General features: G+C 34.3%; 2 protein-coding genes across 2 annotated transcripts; both read right to left on the bottom strand.

Moving 5' to 3' along the window:
* Nucleotides 1-466: 466 nt before the first annotated feature.
* On the bottom strand, nucleotides 467-3,334 carry LOC133192783 (norrin-like). The gene is made up of 2 exons (XM_061328788.1): nucleotides 2,447-3,334; nucleotides 467-975 (listed from the first exon to the last, which is right to left on the bottom strand). Exons 1-2 carry the CDS (start codon nucleotides 2,609-2,611, stop codon nucleotides 742-744), a joined length of 399 nt encoding a protein of 132 aa, XP_061184772.1. The 5' UTR covers nucleotides 2,612-3,334; the 3' UTR covers nucleotides 467-741.
* Nucleotides 3,335-13,718: 10,384 nt separating this feature from the next.
* LOC133193001 (uncharacterized) lies at nucleotides 13,719-15,200 on the bottom strand. The gene has a single exon (XM_061329003.1). It carries the CDS (start codon nucleotides 15,198-15,200, stop codon nucleotides 13,719-13,721), a length of 1,482 nt encoding a protein of 493 aa, XP_061184987.1.
* Between the last annotated feature and the right edge of the window lie 306 nt (nucleotides 15,201-15,506).

Here is a 15,506-nt window from a genome sequence, read left to right as displayed (position 1 = left end):
GACGTTTTTCATATTAATTGTTAGGCCATTATTAACACACTGAATTGTCGACGGATTTTTCCTTTATTTCTCGATGATGAGAAGGAGCACACGGCGGGTGTGACCGGTCGGCAGGGGATGCTCACTCCTCCATGGCACCTGATCCCACCTCTGATGTTTAGAGGTCCGTGTTTGCTCTGCTCCTATTTTGTATTGTTTAACGGACTTTTGAGCTTGAATACTGTTCGTTATCTCCATATATTTCATTTCAGTACTTTAAACAAGTTTTTATGAATATATCAAGTACCCTTTAACTGATACAAGGATCAACCATATCTACATGTACATACTCTTTTTTGCAACAAAGTTAATTATTTGGAGGACTAAAGTAATAGCAGAAAAAGGGGGTTAGAAAATAAAAATGTTCGAAGAATAATAAGTAAGATTCTTTGATAGCACACTCCATTTATTATAACACAGTGACTGCCTTCCTTCAACTGTTCTGTTTTTGACAAGTTGTTTTCTTCCTTTTGCAAAGTCCAGAATAAATGCACATATTACCCATACTAACTTGCATGCATGTTTAAATACAAAACACACGTAAGATACACAAGGCTTACATCCAAATGACACTAATCAAAGCACCTGTCACACCTATGACGTCACAATGAAGAAACATTTCGTGACGTCACAATGTGTTGTCCACGCCCTTCTCTAACGACAAAAGCGAATCACGAGGCTTATCACAGATAAACAGACTAGTTACCACCTGTTAAAGTTACAATGTCTGCACTTACACCTGATGATATATCGGTAGGTAGCAAACACCGACTGACCGCCCTCACAATTCAGTCGGATAGCTTTCATAATGGACAGGGAGTCTCTGCAACACTTGCAGTGGTAATTAAAGGGGCGGTAGAGGACGGGGCTAAAGGTCACGCGTGGCTCGGTCTTGGACTTATTGCAGAAACCCTTACACCGTACCAGAAGAACATGCTGAAAAAAAAAGATGGCCGTAGTTAAATAATGTCAAGCAAAATAAGCTTTGTAGTATACAAGGTTTTTCCATGAACATTTCTTGATAACAAAGTGCATTGCAATACATACTACATTTTTTTTAATTATTAAAAATGGGAATCATTTTCAATTCTCATTATAGATACTTTCTGTATGCGCGATATATAAATAAACAATATTATTTCGATAATTGGAACGTTTTGAAATATAAAAAAATCATCAAGTATAATAAAATTAAAATCAACACTTTTTTTTTTTAACTGAGAATGAATTCTGAGTTATAAATTGTTTATAATTACAAGCAATTAAACATACCTCAAACAAATTTATCTCCCAAACAGAAGAGTTACACATGTATTTATTCAATATTTCTTTCAATGGAAATGTAATTTAGAATTTTTTCTTGTGTATAGTGTAAAGATACGCTTTTGAAAATGTCCCCAGGAAGTCTGCAGTAAGAAAACTTTACATTTTTAGAACTTTTCAAAATTACATTGAGCTTTAAAGTTGTATTTTCGAGCTTTTTAACAAATTATGTGGCTTGGTCAAACATTTAGCTGTTTAAATAAACAAATATCACTTCTAAAGTGAGAGAGGCACTTATTTCAGCAAAGATATTTGAATTTCGGAAGAAAAAAGTTTGTGTTATTTATCCTTAAGTATTGCAGTAAGACATATGTATTTATAATAAAAGGGCCCTACCTTTTATTTGACCAACCTTTTTTATTGTAATACTTGAATGGTAACATAGAATTGTACCTCAGGTAAGCTCTCAAATCAAAATGGAGTAGATTTCAGATTATCACTTTGCTCATTATCTAGAAGCTAGTGGAGGAACAGTTTGGTATATAGCTTATTTATTAGAAGTCCGTTTACCTCTCTACATCCTTTGATTTATATCGGAGTTGTCTTAAAATTGTAGCACCATAAACTCTCAATAAAAATACAAACGAGGATATCAGTGTATTCAACTTAATCATTTGTCTTCCGTATTTACTTGGCATCATCACGAATAACGTGACTAAACTGTTTAAGGCAATCCAAACATGGATGTTTTGTCAAAGAGAACCTGGCATTTCACAGTCCCCAAAACAACGCGGGTCTTGAGGTATAGAGTTTTGCACAAATTGTATATGATGAAGATAACTACCAAAAGAATGCTTACATAAAACAAATTTATGTTGAAGTGCTGAACATGTATTTTAAGAGAGTGGAAAATAAAATAAATCAACTCTAATAGGTCGAAATTGATAATAGTTTTTCAAGAAGGAACGTCTTCAATGGAATGAAACAAATTTTGTTTGTCATGGGTAAACGTAATTGTAGACAACTAAACAACTGGACAGTACAGAACATATCTGAAAACGGTTAATTGTTACTAAGAATTATTATGTAAGAAGTTACCGTCTCTACCGAAAAAAAGGTCCATGCAAAAATGATAATTTCTTACCTTCTTTTCACAATTCTTTTTCGGGTGTTCGATAGTATGAACGAAATAATGCCTCATACATTTGTTTTCTTTACGTTTCGAGTCTACCATCTGAACACCCCACAGCAGTACAACACAAATGGTCCACACAAATAAAGCGCCTGGGCTACGTGGACTTTTTACCATATTAAGTCATCAGTGAAGATAGTTTGGCGCCACAGACATCTAGCTTACAAAAGTTTAGGTGTACAATTAATTTTTTTTACTTGCTGTGCATGAAAAGCGGTTAGAAATGTTATCTCATTGAACAACGTCTCAACTGCAGGAATTGTCGGCTGTCTCCGGTTGTCAGACAACCATACCTGTCCTCACAGCATCCAAACAAAACAGATTGATTAATCTGGAGACTGTCAACACACTAAATCTGCTAATCCTAACCGTAGATAAATTCTAACAAACTTGCACAGAACGCGCTAGAAAGGTTTTCAAATGTCATTCAAGAGAACTATCCGCGATAAGTTTTCATTTTTCTAAACAATGAAACTCTCCGGCTAGCACAGACTCTTCAAGTTTGACGTGGGCTTGGATTAGCTGCAATTGACGGCACATTTCTGATATTCCAGTCCAAATTTCTTCAGAGGTGTTCGGGTCGAGTTTTCCGGTACGAATTGTAGAAAAGGGGACTAGAATGACTATTTTGTCCGTCTCCTTAACGTGGTAAAATAAAATTAGTTTAGAAATTAGTCTTAAACATAACAGGAACACTATTAAAAGTTTTAATCCAGTTCTTTTGTTCTATTTTCCATGGAACATTTTGTCAGTTTTGAAATTTGTCCTCTTCACACTCTTTTACGATATATCCATTCCTGTATTCTACTGCTCTGTAAATCTACTTACATTCGGTTCCACTTGCTGTTTAAGATCTCTATGTAACCTTTTCCTTCCAAGCAAACAATTTAATTTAACCACTTTGTAAGTTTTAGTTATTCATCTACCAAAGACATGATACGATCTTTTTTTTTTTTTCAAAATCAAGGCCTTTTTACTTAACAAAAAATGTAAATCCATTATCTTTCATCTTGCACTTCCCTTCATAAAACGAGCATCTTACCCCCTCTTTTTTATGGGGATATCGACGTTAATGAAATCTATTATGGTTTATTTTTATTCTCACCAGATATTGGCACGATATAAAACTCAAGCGAACTTGACGGAAGAAATTAAATGGATAAAAATTAATCACAGAAATTATCGGAGAATTAATGACAGTGTTTAACACTCCGTGTTCCTCCGCAAGCAGGGGTTATCACTCGAGGTTACCTGACACTATTGCAGTGGCGGAGACTTCGGGGGCGGTGAGTGATTGGTGAGGACAGCATGCTTCAGGTGTGCAAGTCTGATTTTTGCATGAGGGTATACCAGGTTGAGGGTATCATGGAACTTCTTGTTATTTTGTACAATGTACATTACGGATGATATCAAATGAAGGAGGACTTTTCCGGATGTTTTTGAGGAGGACGATCAACTTCTAGTGAGAACATTATTCGCATAAATTAATCCATGCGACATTAGTCTGATTTTTCCTATACTATCTCGTATTTTTTAAAAAAAAAAAAAAATTAACAACGAAGTAGTAGTAGAACTTTACAATATACATATTACAATATTTGTCACATTATAAATTTGTATTAATTATACTATTATAAATTGAAAATATGACACTTTGACAACAGTAAATCTTTTTGACATCACCGTGTTTATGTGACACCAGTAAAAGTATGTCGCTGCCTACATGTGACGCCAGTAAAGGCATGTCGCTGCCTACATGTGACGCCAGTAAAGGCATGTCGCTGCCTACTGGGTGTCCACACTACCGATGAGATTGCACTAAATGGAGTCTAACCAATTGTGTGGATTCTGGTCATCTCTTTCACTCATTCCATATGAAGAACGGAGGATGTGTTGTATTGGTATGGGGTAGTTATTTAGATCAGGTCAAAAATCACCCTCGATCGTTTTTTTAAAAAAAGTAATTGAGCCGTATGAGGTCTGATCGTTTAAGGACTATATGGAGTCTTCAGAATTCAGTTCCTCTTAATTGTGGTAGAATAAATCTGCCGGGGTCTTTATATAGATGAACATAATAATTTCTACTAGGCGTCCAGATTCTTTAGATATTATATCTGCTAAATCAGGAGTATTTGCATATAATAATTGTTGACATGGAAAATACGGCAATACATGTACGTAGATCGTTTCCCATGTTCAATCAGTGCTTCCTTAAATCTTTGACAATTTTGGTAATCTGGACTATTCTCTATATTCATGACATCCTGTTTAAATGTACATCACTTTTTCTGCTTTTACCTATCTTTTTTTTTATTTGACGATCCATTAAGGACATCATATATAAATTAAAATCAATTAAAAGGTCAAAAATGTCGAATGAACAATCACTGCAATTTTGGTGTAAAAAATCCCAATATGACAAGTCTTATCCTTGGTAATAATTCACGTGGTGTTACATCAATTAACACTGTGAAATAATGTAATTTTCAATGAATATACATGTAAGGCGCTATTGAATGTTACTTTTTCAATACCCCCCCCCCCCTTAAATTTTCATACTTTAGAAAACCAATGCATCATATACATATATTGATCTTTTATATATATATATATATATAAAAAAAATAATAATTTTTACCACTTAAGCTTGAATTTCAACATCTCCCTTCGAACCAACCGCTGATATTTATTGCGTATGAACAACCTGAAAACACTCGTGATTCGCCAAGTCTTGCGAGGTAAGGATTCAGCGTGTTAATCCCTATCAGACATCAATTAAAACATCTAACCCCGACCGCGGCGGCTGGTATATTATTTTTTTTTTATTAATTTTTTACCCTTGCTTTTTTATATTATCTTCGATGTAGAGAGGATACGGCTTTTTACTTTTGGTAATGACTCGCTTCAAAGTCTGAAGTATCCTCAAAATGGGCCACTTGACTTTAATGTTTCAGACTGATTATTTCACAGGTGTCAGTAAGCCATCGACTATAAAGTCAAGTACCTGTAAAATACCGTATCTACAGCATTAGTTAGCTACATTAATGTGTAGTCTGGTTACCAACATAATCCTTACTATCACCCCGTGCTATTTATTCTTAAAACCAGATAAGAGGCGATCTTTCAATGAAATCATCTCGTAAGTGTTTTTTTTAAGCATTGTTCATTAAAGATGAAGTCTCATATTTGCAACAGAGTGTGCAAATTATGCAAACCTGTTTGCACAAACCGCTGCAGTTATAAAACTATATCTTTCCAAAAATATTGATTTAATGCTTATATTTACATTTTTTGAACCCATGCTTTGCAATTTTAAATTATATTCTAAAATTTCCGCTTTACCCTTCATGTAAGTTAAATTGCAATTAACTGAAGAGCCATTGGAAAATACCACTGTAAAAGTACTAGTGTCACATGCCAAATATTATACAAATAAATTAACGCAATTACAGTTAATTGCATATAAAATTAAAATATCGGCACCCTGCCTCAAAGACACACGAGACACTAAAAAAAATGAAAAATTATGTATCTTTTTTCATAATTTTAAGATATTCCCAGGTTTTGCCATTTTAATTCGTTTATAATGACGTTTCAAAATAAAATAAAATGAACCACAGGACTTATTTTAAGATATCTATTTACAGGTTTCCTTCTTTTGTACATAAAAAGATAATACAGTAATGCTTTGGCTACCATGCACAGCCTATATATATCAGTGCTGTAAAAAAAAAAAAGAATGCAAAACACTGAAAGATTTAATTATCGGATTTTTAATTTTTTTTGAAATCTGATTGCAAATAACTTCAATTATTAACAAAGTTATACAATGTTAGTATATCTTGTAGAGAGTTCATATATATATTTTAAACTGTTGTTTGCTGTATTAATACGCCCTACAGGCTTTTGTTATTGGGTCTTCTGTGTTATGTGTAGATCTATATCACCAGAAATTATCTAATGCTTTTAATGAAGGGAAAACAAAGTAAATGTAAATTCATGTAAAACTGCAAATACCTCCGCAATTTTGTCAATTAATTATTTAACTTTCTTAATTTATTACAAAACAAGCCATCTTTCTTTGAGATAATTGACTCTAAAAGAAAAAAAAGGTTTTCAACAAGTTTTCAAGAGAAATAGAATTTGTTTAAATATCGGCATACTTGCCTTTTATTTGCTTAAGACTGTAACATTCAAAGAAAGGATTTAGGGATTTAATTTTCCTACTGAGAAGTAAAGTAGGCCTCTTTTGTAAATCTAGTCCTCAGACTGACGTACAGGGAGGCCTGGTACCCCGCCCCTCTTTACGTATATATATATAGCTGTAACACTCTGAGAAGAGTCTATCATTCAAATCTATAGACAGGTTGCACTTGACGGGGAGGCGTGGCGAAGATTCACAGCCTGTTAAGGAATCAAACTGATCAACATTCACTACCGTCTTCATATTAGATTCTATCTGTGTATTATATAACTAGCACTTTGTGACAGAATGTTGACAGTGCCGTCAAACTCGGTCTATTCGGTCAAGGGTTTATGTGGAGCGGAGTGGATTAGAAACCCTTGACTTGGGAAGATGCCCACAGTACAGAGTTCTATGTATGAGAAAGAAACAAAAATATGCAAGCACTAGGAGGAAGAAACAGGAGTGTGAGGTCCTTAACATAAGATGATCAATGATGACCAATGATTCGAGAATTGGAAACGATGTCAATGGAACATCAGTAAGTAATGTTTACTGATAAAGAAGCGACGGGACTCTGCATACCTTCTATAAACAGGCTTATGGCCATTTGAGTTATTAGGACACAACAAATTACTTTTTTTACGAATTTTCCATGAAGAAGAGAAAAAAAGGATGAAATGGGAGTCGTATCTAACATACATGTATATTTATTGTCGACTGACATCAACAACGTTCATCTCACACCCGGTCTCCATACACAGATACATGAAATAATCTGAAACCTCACTAAATTCACAACAGGATAGACTGGTTCTTCATTTACAGTAGATAGTCTTCAGTTTTCAAAAGTGTGTTCATTGTAAATTGATAGAAGACTTAAAATTACACTAAAAAGAGACGAATGTTCACTTATTCACGTACATTATAAAATACTTAGAAGGTTGAATATTAAGCACATTCTTTCAGGATAACTGTAAATTGCTTCTATAGAAGATTAAATATTAAATATTCAGGAAGATGGTAAGTTACATGGAATGTTGAGTGCACATATTCAGGAAGATTCTCAGTTACTTGGAAGGTTGAAAATTGTGTACAATTATTCATGAAGATTGTAAGTTACACAGGATGTTCAATATTGAGTACACTTATTTAGAAAGATTGTACGTTACACAGATGAAAGATGTGAAGATAACGAACAGTGATTGATCTCACAGAAATCTTTAAAACAGAACAGATTCGTGACCAAGGCATAAAATACGGACCCTGAAATTGTGGGATCGGGTGCATAGAAGGAGTAAGCATCCCCTATTGACCGGTCACACCCATCGTGACCTTATGTATTGATCAGATTGAATAATCTGTAGTCAAATTTAGAATAAAATTACTGGCTAAAAGCTGCTAAGAAACATGTAGGTCAAAATATGACCCCCTGATATATTGCATTTGCAAACAAGGTCATTATAACAATCAGAGAATTTTTCGAAATGCTGACATTACACGAGGTTGTTGAAATCCCTGTAATAACAAATTATTTATCAGTTGCCCCATCGGTTTAAAAATAGATCGTACTCAGAGCATGCTCTTGAGTATCGAAAAAGTGAGGATGAAATATGGAAATAACGAACAGTAATTAAGTTAAAAAGTCCACTGAAACAATACAAATCGGGAGCAGAGCAAACATGGACCTCTAAAAATATCAGACGTTGGATCAGGAGCCATGGAGGAGTAAGCATCCCCAATCGACCGGTCACAGCCACCGTGTGTTTCTTGTCATGATCGGGCAAACGAAAAAATCCGTAGTCAATTCATTCGTCTGTAAATAATGGCCTAACACCAATAAGTATGAAAAACGTCAGTCAGCACTCGACTTAGTTGATGATAAGGTTATTGTATCGACCATAAAACTTGAGAAATGTTGACGTAAAACGAGACTGTTGATATCCTTGTTTCATAAACTTATCAATAGAATTGAAATCATCTTGTTTGTCATGCAGGTTTATTGTTAATTGTTGGCCATTATCTTCTATAGTCATTAAAGCGTCCAAATATGAAACAGATGTGACAGACTCTGAAGTGTCGTTTATTTCGATTTAATCTGAAATATCAAGTCGACATATGAATGAAAGTAACTATTGTTAACTTCGTCGATATATGTCTAAATGTCGAGTTGAAGGTTACAACAAGAGTTTTGTCCTTCTCATGAAGAATTTTTTGAATAAATTTTGCTTCATAGGAATATAAAAATAGGTCGGGTAATAAAGGAGCACAGTTAGTGCTCTTCGCAATTTTAACATTGTTGGAAGACCTGGTCTTCAAAGACATACATAGATGTTGTCCATGAAGAACTCCAGCATCCTTTTAATATCAACCTCAGAGTACTTGTATGTAGAACCAGAATGATATTTAAAAGTAATGTTGATGTCTATTCACAAAATACAAAAAAATTTTAAGTTTCACTTTCATTGAAGAAGCAGTATATCAAAAAGTCTAGGCTTTAATTTATCGTGAAGAATGGTTATATAAAGTGTAGAGAAGTCAAACGTTTTGATGTTACTGACTTTTGAAAAAAAAATAATAATTTGAATTTTTCTAGAAGTTCATTGGAGTTTTTGATTTACACCACTTCTAGAATATGCTGTAGCACAGTAAGTCTGAAGTTTCTCCTCTACAGCAGTTAATATTTTGGTGAGGAAGAAAGATAGGGGCTTTGTAGAGCATTTGCGTGACCGTGCAGTGTACCTCTGTTTGTAAGGAATTTTATGACGTTTAGGAATCCTGTATAGGTAGGGTAAATCGAAGTCACTCTAATAGACTAGAATGTTAAACGTATTTTAGACTGAAATGTGATTTTAAATAATTTCAGACTTTAAAAGTGACCTGTGAGCATAAGTTGGATTTCCGGATACATGTACATTGCAAAAGAATAAAACCCACATTCTTCTAACATACAGTTGCAATAATGAGCCTTACAAACAAAGACGATTTTGTTACAAGCCCTAGCGGCGGGAACCAAAACATAATGTTCATGTATATAGTCTTTCAAAGTCTTTTAGCACTTCCGGTTTATAGAAAACGGAATGATTGATGATTCAGGATGATCGTTAGTAACAAAAAATGTTGGATAGTGAGTACACATATTCAGGGTAATCGTAAGTTACATAGAATGTTGAATTCTGAGTGAACTTATTCAGGAGGGTTGTTGATTAGAATATTGAATAATAATATTGAGAATACTTATTCAAATGGCCTTTTAGTTACTCACATTTGGAGTGTTGAATACTGAGTACGCTTATTCATGAGGATAGTTGGGTCTTTTTTTTTTTTTTTTTTTTTTTTTTTTTTTTTTTTTAGAAGATTGAATATTGAGTACACTTACTTAAGAAGATTGTAAAATACTTAGAATGTTGAATATTAAGTACACTTATTCAGTAAGGCTTTTCTGTTACTTTCATGTAGCATGTTGAATATTGAGTACCCTTTTTCAGGAGGATTGTAAAGTTCATAGAACGTTGAATATTGAGCACACATATTACATGTCAGTTTTAAATCATCTTAATATTAAAAAAAAAAAACAAAAACAAAAACAAAAAAAACCCCCCAAAAAACCAAGTTGATTTTGAATTGCCATACCAATACTGGATTCCAAAACTTTGTAAAAAATCTTTACAAACAGAGATACAAAGCGGGATCAAGCAAAGGTACCAATTGTGTCTCATTATTAGCTGACCTGTTGTTGTATTCCTATGACGCAGAAATTATTCAAAACTTCTACGTAAAAAAAGAAGAAGTCTCCTGCCTTCAATTCGACAATAAGATACATGTTTATCGATGACGTTTTATCAATTAATTATTATTTATTTCATTCATACGTTGATACGATATATCAGTCGGATATAGATACGCATTGCTTTAATAGTGTTATATAAAAGAAAACATTTGCAAATGTATATATTATAGAATGTAGAATATTGAATACACCTCTTCAGAAGGATTGTGAGTTACATAGAATGTTTTTCTGATGAACTGAAATAAATCAGATAAAAATGGTGAAGATAAACGAACAGCGATTGATCTAAAAAAAAAAAAAGCTATAAACAAATCGCTGATCTAAAAAAAAATCTATTAACAATACAAATATGTGAAGAGGCATAAAACACGGACCCCTGGAAATTCCAGAGGTGGGATCAGGTGCCTAGGAGGAGTAAGCATCCCCTGTTGACCGGTGAGCCTCATTTGATCAGGGAGAAAGAACATTCCGTAGTCAAATTCAGTATAAATACAAAGGCCTAACGATTGGTATGAAACAAGTCAGTCAAAATACGACCCAATGATGGGTTATATTTGTTAACAAGGTCATTATAACGACCATAGAATTTACGAAATAATAATGAATAATATTTTATAAGTACACTTCCTGAGTATTCCATAGGACTGTAACTTACATGTAATCAAAATGTATGCTTTTGAAACAGACCAAAGTATGCCATCAAGCAAACATTGTTACATTTCTGCGAAATATAACATAGAATAATAAATTAATTATTGAGAACATATGAAGACTAGTTACAAAGGATTGTTAATTAGGTTCAGGAAAAGTCTATTTAGTCAATTCTGAACTAGATACAGGTAATGTATATGATCTCTACAATATACAGGAAACATACACATAGCTAAAATGTGTACTAAAGGTCTGTTGTCAAGACCAGCTCAGGGGCAAATGCATCTCTTAATTTGAAAAAAAAAATAATTTGATTGACCACAAAGCTGGCTATTCTAACTAGCCTTAAGGGTTTTTCCCTGTCAGAAGCATAATTTCATGCTTGGAATCCATAACCAACACTAAGCCTGATTTTATGTTTAGGTAAGAATGATAGAGTACCTGCCCTTTGATCGAAACCTACACATGCATGGATCCATACACCTGCAATACAGATTTAAGCCTCCAGACCCTTAATAATTTTGTCAACCTATTCATTGTCCTTGATCTTTAATTACAGTTAACCTTTTTGGGGCTAATTGACACGATTAAAATACTACCACCATCTCTTACGTTAATGAATTATTTTGAGCGTTTTACATACACTGTTCTTTATTTGTGTTGTGTTACTCCATGATGATGATTATCTTCCCTTCTATCAAGACAGCTTAAACGAGTTACTCATCTCAATGAAATATGGAGATTACGAACAGTATTCAAGCTCAAAGTCCACAAAAACAACACAGATCGGGAGCAGAGCAAACACGGACATCCAAATACACCAGAGGTGGGATCAGGTGACACGGAGGAGTGAGCATCCACTGCCGATCGGTCACCCGCCGTTTGCTCCTTGTCATGATCGGGAAAAAACGGGGAAAAATCCGTAGACAATTCAGTGTGTAAATAAAGATCTGTTATCAAGACCAACTTCAGGGCCAAATGCAACTCTTTATTTGAAAAAAAAAATCACAAAAAGTTGGCTATGCTTAACAGTCTTACGAGTTTTACCCTGTCAGAAGCATGATTTCATGCTTGGAATTCCTAACCAACATTAAACCTTATTTTAGGTTTAAGTATGGATGATAGAGCCCTTTGATCGAAACCTACACATGCATGGATCCACAGGCAATACATATAAGCCTCCAGACCCTTCATAATTTTGTCAACCCATTCATTGTCCTTGATCTTTTATTTCAGTTAACCTTTTTGGGGCTAACTGTCACGAACAAAACATTACCTCCATCTCTTATGCTGATGATCTTTTGAAACATAAAACATACACTGTTCTTTGTATTGTAGATCTCCATATTGAAAATTATCTCCCCTTTCTATAGAAGCATGCAGAGCTCGAACGAGTTCATCACCTCAATGTTTCGTCCCTTTTGTTTACCAATCACTGCACCTAGAACTGAGACAGATGAACGCCCGTGTATTCTAGGGTTATTACTGATCATAGATAAATTTTGTAATAGTGTCATGTTGTAATTTTTTAATTTATCGGGTGGAAGTAAATACAAAATCTACATGACAATTTGTCATGCAAATTTTGTATTTATTACAATCCGAATGTGCTCGAACCCACAATCTTCCGATTACGAAGCGAGTGCTCTACCGAATGAGTGTAGAAAAGTGAAAGATACGTATTAAATGTTTTGTTTTGCTGGTAAATATAGATATATTTGCACATGTTTCAGCTGTAACTGTGAACGTACATCTTTTAGCGGTAATCATATTGTAACGCCTTTTGCACTACTTCTTGTCCGCTTATATATAATCATTTAACTACATGCTAAAATGTGATTAGAACAAATGCATATAAAAGCTTGGTTCCGAATATTTCCTTCTTTCATTCTGATGAAAACTATATTGATGTCTTGAACAGTAACAACAATTTAATCCTAAACTACATCTCTATAAGTGTGTTTGAAGCCTTTTTTGTGGTGTTCAGCAAATTATAACACCCAAAGAGTTCTTACAAACTATGACAAGACTACAGCGAAACTGTTGCGAGTAAAGGTATATTATTCACGGAAATACAGCTAGAAAGTGACTGGCACAGGGAGACATGAAAAACAGATAAAAAATTCTTACGTTTCTGTTTCACCACTTTTCCTTAACAGTGGCAACTACCCCGAACTCTTTCTAGAATACTATTCAAACATTTCTGTATAATGTATTTTATACCATTGAAGTATTATTGTTTAATAAACGAAATAATGAAGTATCCTTATCTACAGAGGTATCAAAAATCTTATTCTATGAAGATTCTCTAGAAAATGCTGTAAATAGTGCTTAATGTATCACAATTGTGTATTAACATGCTTCAAAAATATACCCCGGTAATTCACAGAAATGTTTTGTTGAAACAATGGTAAGCACATTGAATCTACTTCTTTTACTTTATGAATGCATTTGTTTGATAACAAAAATGAGAACTCTAGATATAATTATCAAACTATTACAGTTAGATGATTTTTAAGATACTCATTCATACCACTGTCAATTTTGGCATGCAGGAATTAATCAACATTTATGTATATTACATTTCATGTATTTACATTTTACAATTTATATTGAAATACTTTGACAAGTCCTTCATAGTATCCTACCCACAGTGTAGATTTGTATAGGGAAAGTGAGAATGGAAGGTTCACTTCATTTTCTGTCAATAACACCTTTAAGAACTCCCCATCAGGACTCAGGAGATGGATTTGTTTGTTATTTTGGTCTGTAACAAGGATGTTACAGTGGGGGTCACACACTACATCAGTTGGCAAAAAGTCTTCTGTATGGTTCTGTCCATCGTAAACTGACCTCAAAAGGCCGGAGGGAGACATAATCACTAGATTGCCTGTAGTTCGACCTAAACGGTTCACAACACAGATATCACTGTTACTGTTCTGTGTGACTCTGACTGGTAATGTAAACAATCTGGTCTGGCCGTCCTCCTGGTACTCATACTCATGGATGACATCTCCCGTCACTGTGATGTGTCTCACCAGACGTCTGCTTTGCGAGTTTAACTTGTAAGGATGTGATTCCTTGTTTATCAAGGTGACCAGTAGACCACCGCTCACTGACTGACAGATTCCTCCTGGTTCCAAAGGATCTGTACTGATGACTGTAGAAACAGATCCTGATGGTGATAGACAACTTATGGATTTGCTAATAAAGGTGGTGCAATAAACATCACCAGCATCACTAACACACATGTCATAAGGTTTAATATTATATTTATGTTTATTCTCACCTTCTGTGTTTACTTGTTCAGTGTTAGCTGACTCAAATTGTCTTAAGTAACATTGATCTTCACACAATGCTCTCAAAAAAATTATTCGTCTGTCTCCATATTTGAATGAGCTTGTTTGTGTCACACTAGTATCATCTAAATCCAAAGTTTTTCCAACCAAAGCCTCAAGTAAGTCATCACTGATATCACCTTTAGTGAACCTCACTGAATGTTCACAGTTTGTCATATGAACCTTCATCTTAGACAGCACTTTCGTCAGTTCTCTCTGGTTGTCAATCAAGCTGTAATCTGACATGGTGCTGTTGTTCTCCTCCATGAATTCCATTTTGTCTACGATAATTCTCTTATTCTTGTCTAACTCAGATTTCATATGGTTCAGTTGATCATTCTTTCTAACCAAATTGTCTCTCAATGTTTTTTCATGGCTTTTTTTGATTTCTGTCAGTCTGGTCATTATCTCGGCATAACGATCTTCTACCTTTTTCATCTCAGAGTCACACAGTTTTTTATTTTCTGTAATCTGTTTTGTCATATTCTGTACCTTCTCATCAATCTCAGACAGATCCTCTTCCATGATCTTCCTCAGAAATTTATGTAGCTCTCTTCTCCTTTGGGTGCCTGCCGTGGGTAGTGTGCTCCAACCATGATCTTTATGATCTGTTTTGGCACACTTGGTACAAATGAATTCATCACCGTCCTCACATATGATATCAATGGGTAAGTCATGGGATTCACACATTTCAATGTGAGCTAGTGTAGAACCCAGTGAATAAGTTTTTGAGTCGGCAGCCATGTTTCTCAGGTGTTGCTTTCTAATGGCGCAGTTTTTTGGTATGCAAGTCAATTGATTACAAAGACTTTAAAGTCGGACTTTAAATTTATTCAGTATGACTCCAGATGTGCATTGAAATGTAAACAAACAGGTGTATACTACGACATTAATTTGAGCTATTCATCATGTTCATTTGACTAGAAAAAATTTATAATGGGGTCTTCATATTCAAGTACAATTTCTCATTTCTTAGAATTGTTTAAAATTCATTTCTGAATTAAATGGGATAAGTCCTGTTGGTCATTTTTATTATAACTTTATTGTCAG

Source organism: Saccostrea echinata, unplaced genomic scaffold, assembly GCF_033153115.1.
Source record: "Saccostrea echinata isolate AGI-Se365-2 ecotype Australia unplaced genomic scaffold, CSIRO_AGI_Sech_v1 ptg000025l, whole genome shotgun sequence".
In the NCBI taxonomy this organism is placed as follows: Eukaryota; Metazoa; Mollusca; class Bivalvia; order Ostreida; family Ostreidae; genus Saccostrea; species Saccostrea echinata.
The sequence above is the reverse complement of the archived record's forward strand: the minus strand, read 5'-3'. Positions and strand labels throughout refer to the sequence as shown.

Excerpts from the sequence above, each read along its gene's own strand:
- LOC133192783 (XM_061328788.1), bottom strand. The coding sequence starts at position 2,611 with ATGGTAAAAAGTCCACGTAGCCCAGGCGCTTTATTTGTGTGGACCATT. Across the intron at positions 976-2,446 it reads AAAAGAATTGTGAAAAGAAG|CATGTTCTTCTGGTACGGTG; the intron begins GTAAGAAATTAT and ends TTTTTTTTTCAG.
- LOC133193001 (XM_061329003.1), bottom strand. The coding sequence starts at position 15,200 with ATGGCTGCCGACTCAAAAACTTATTCACTGGGTTCTACACTAGCTCAC.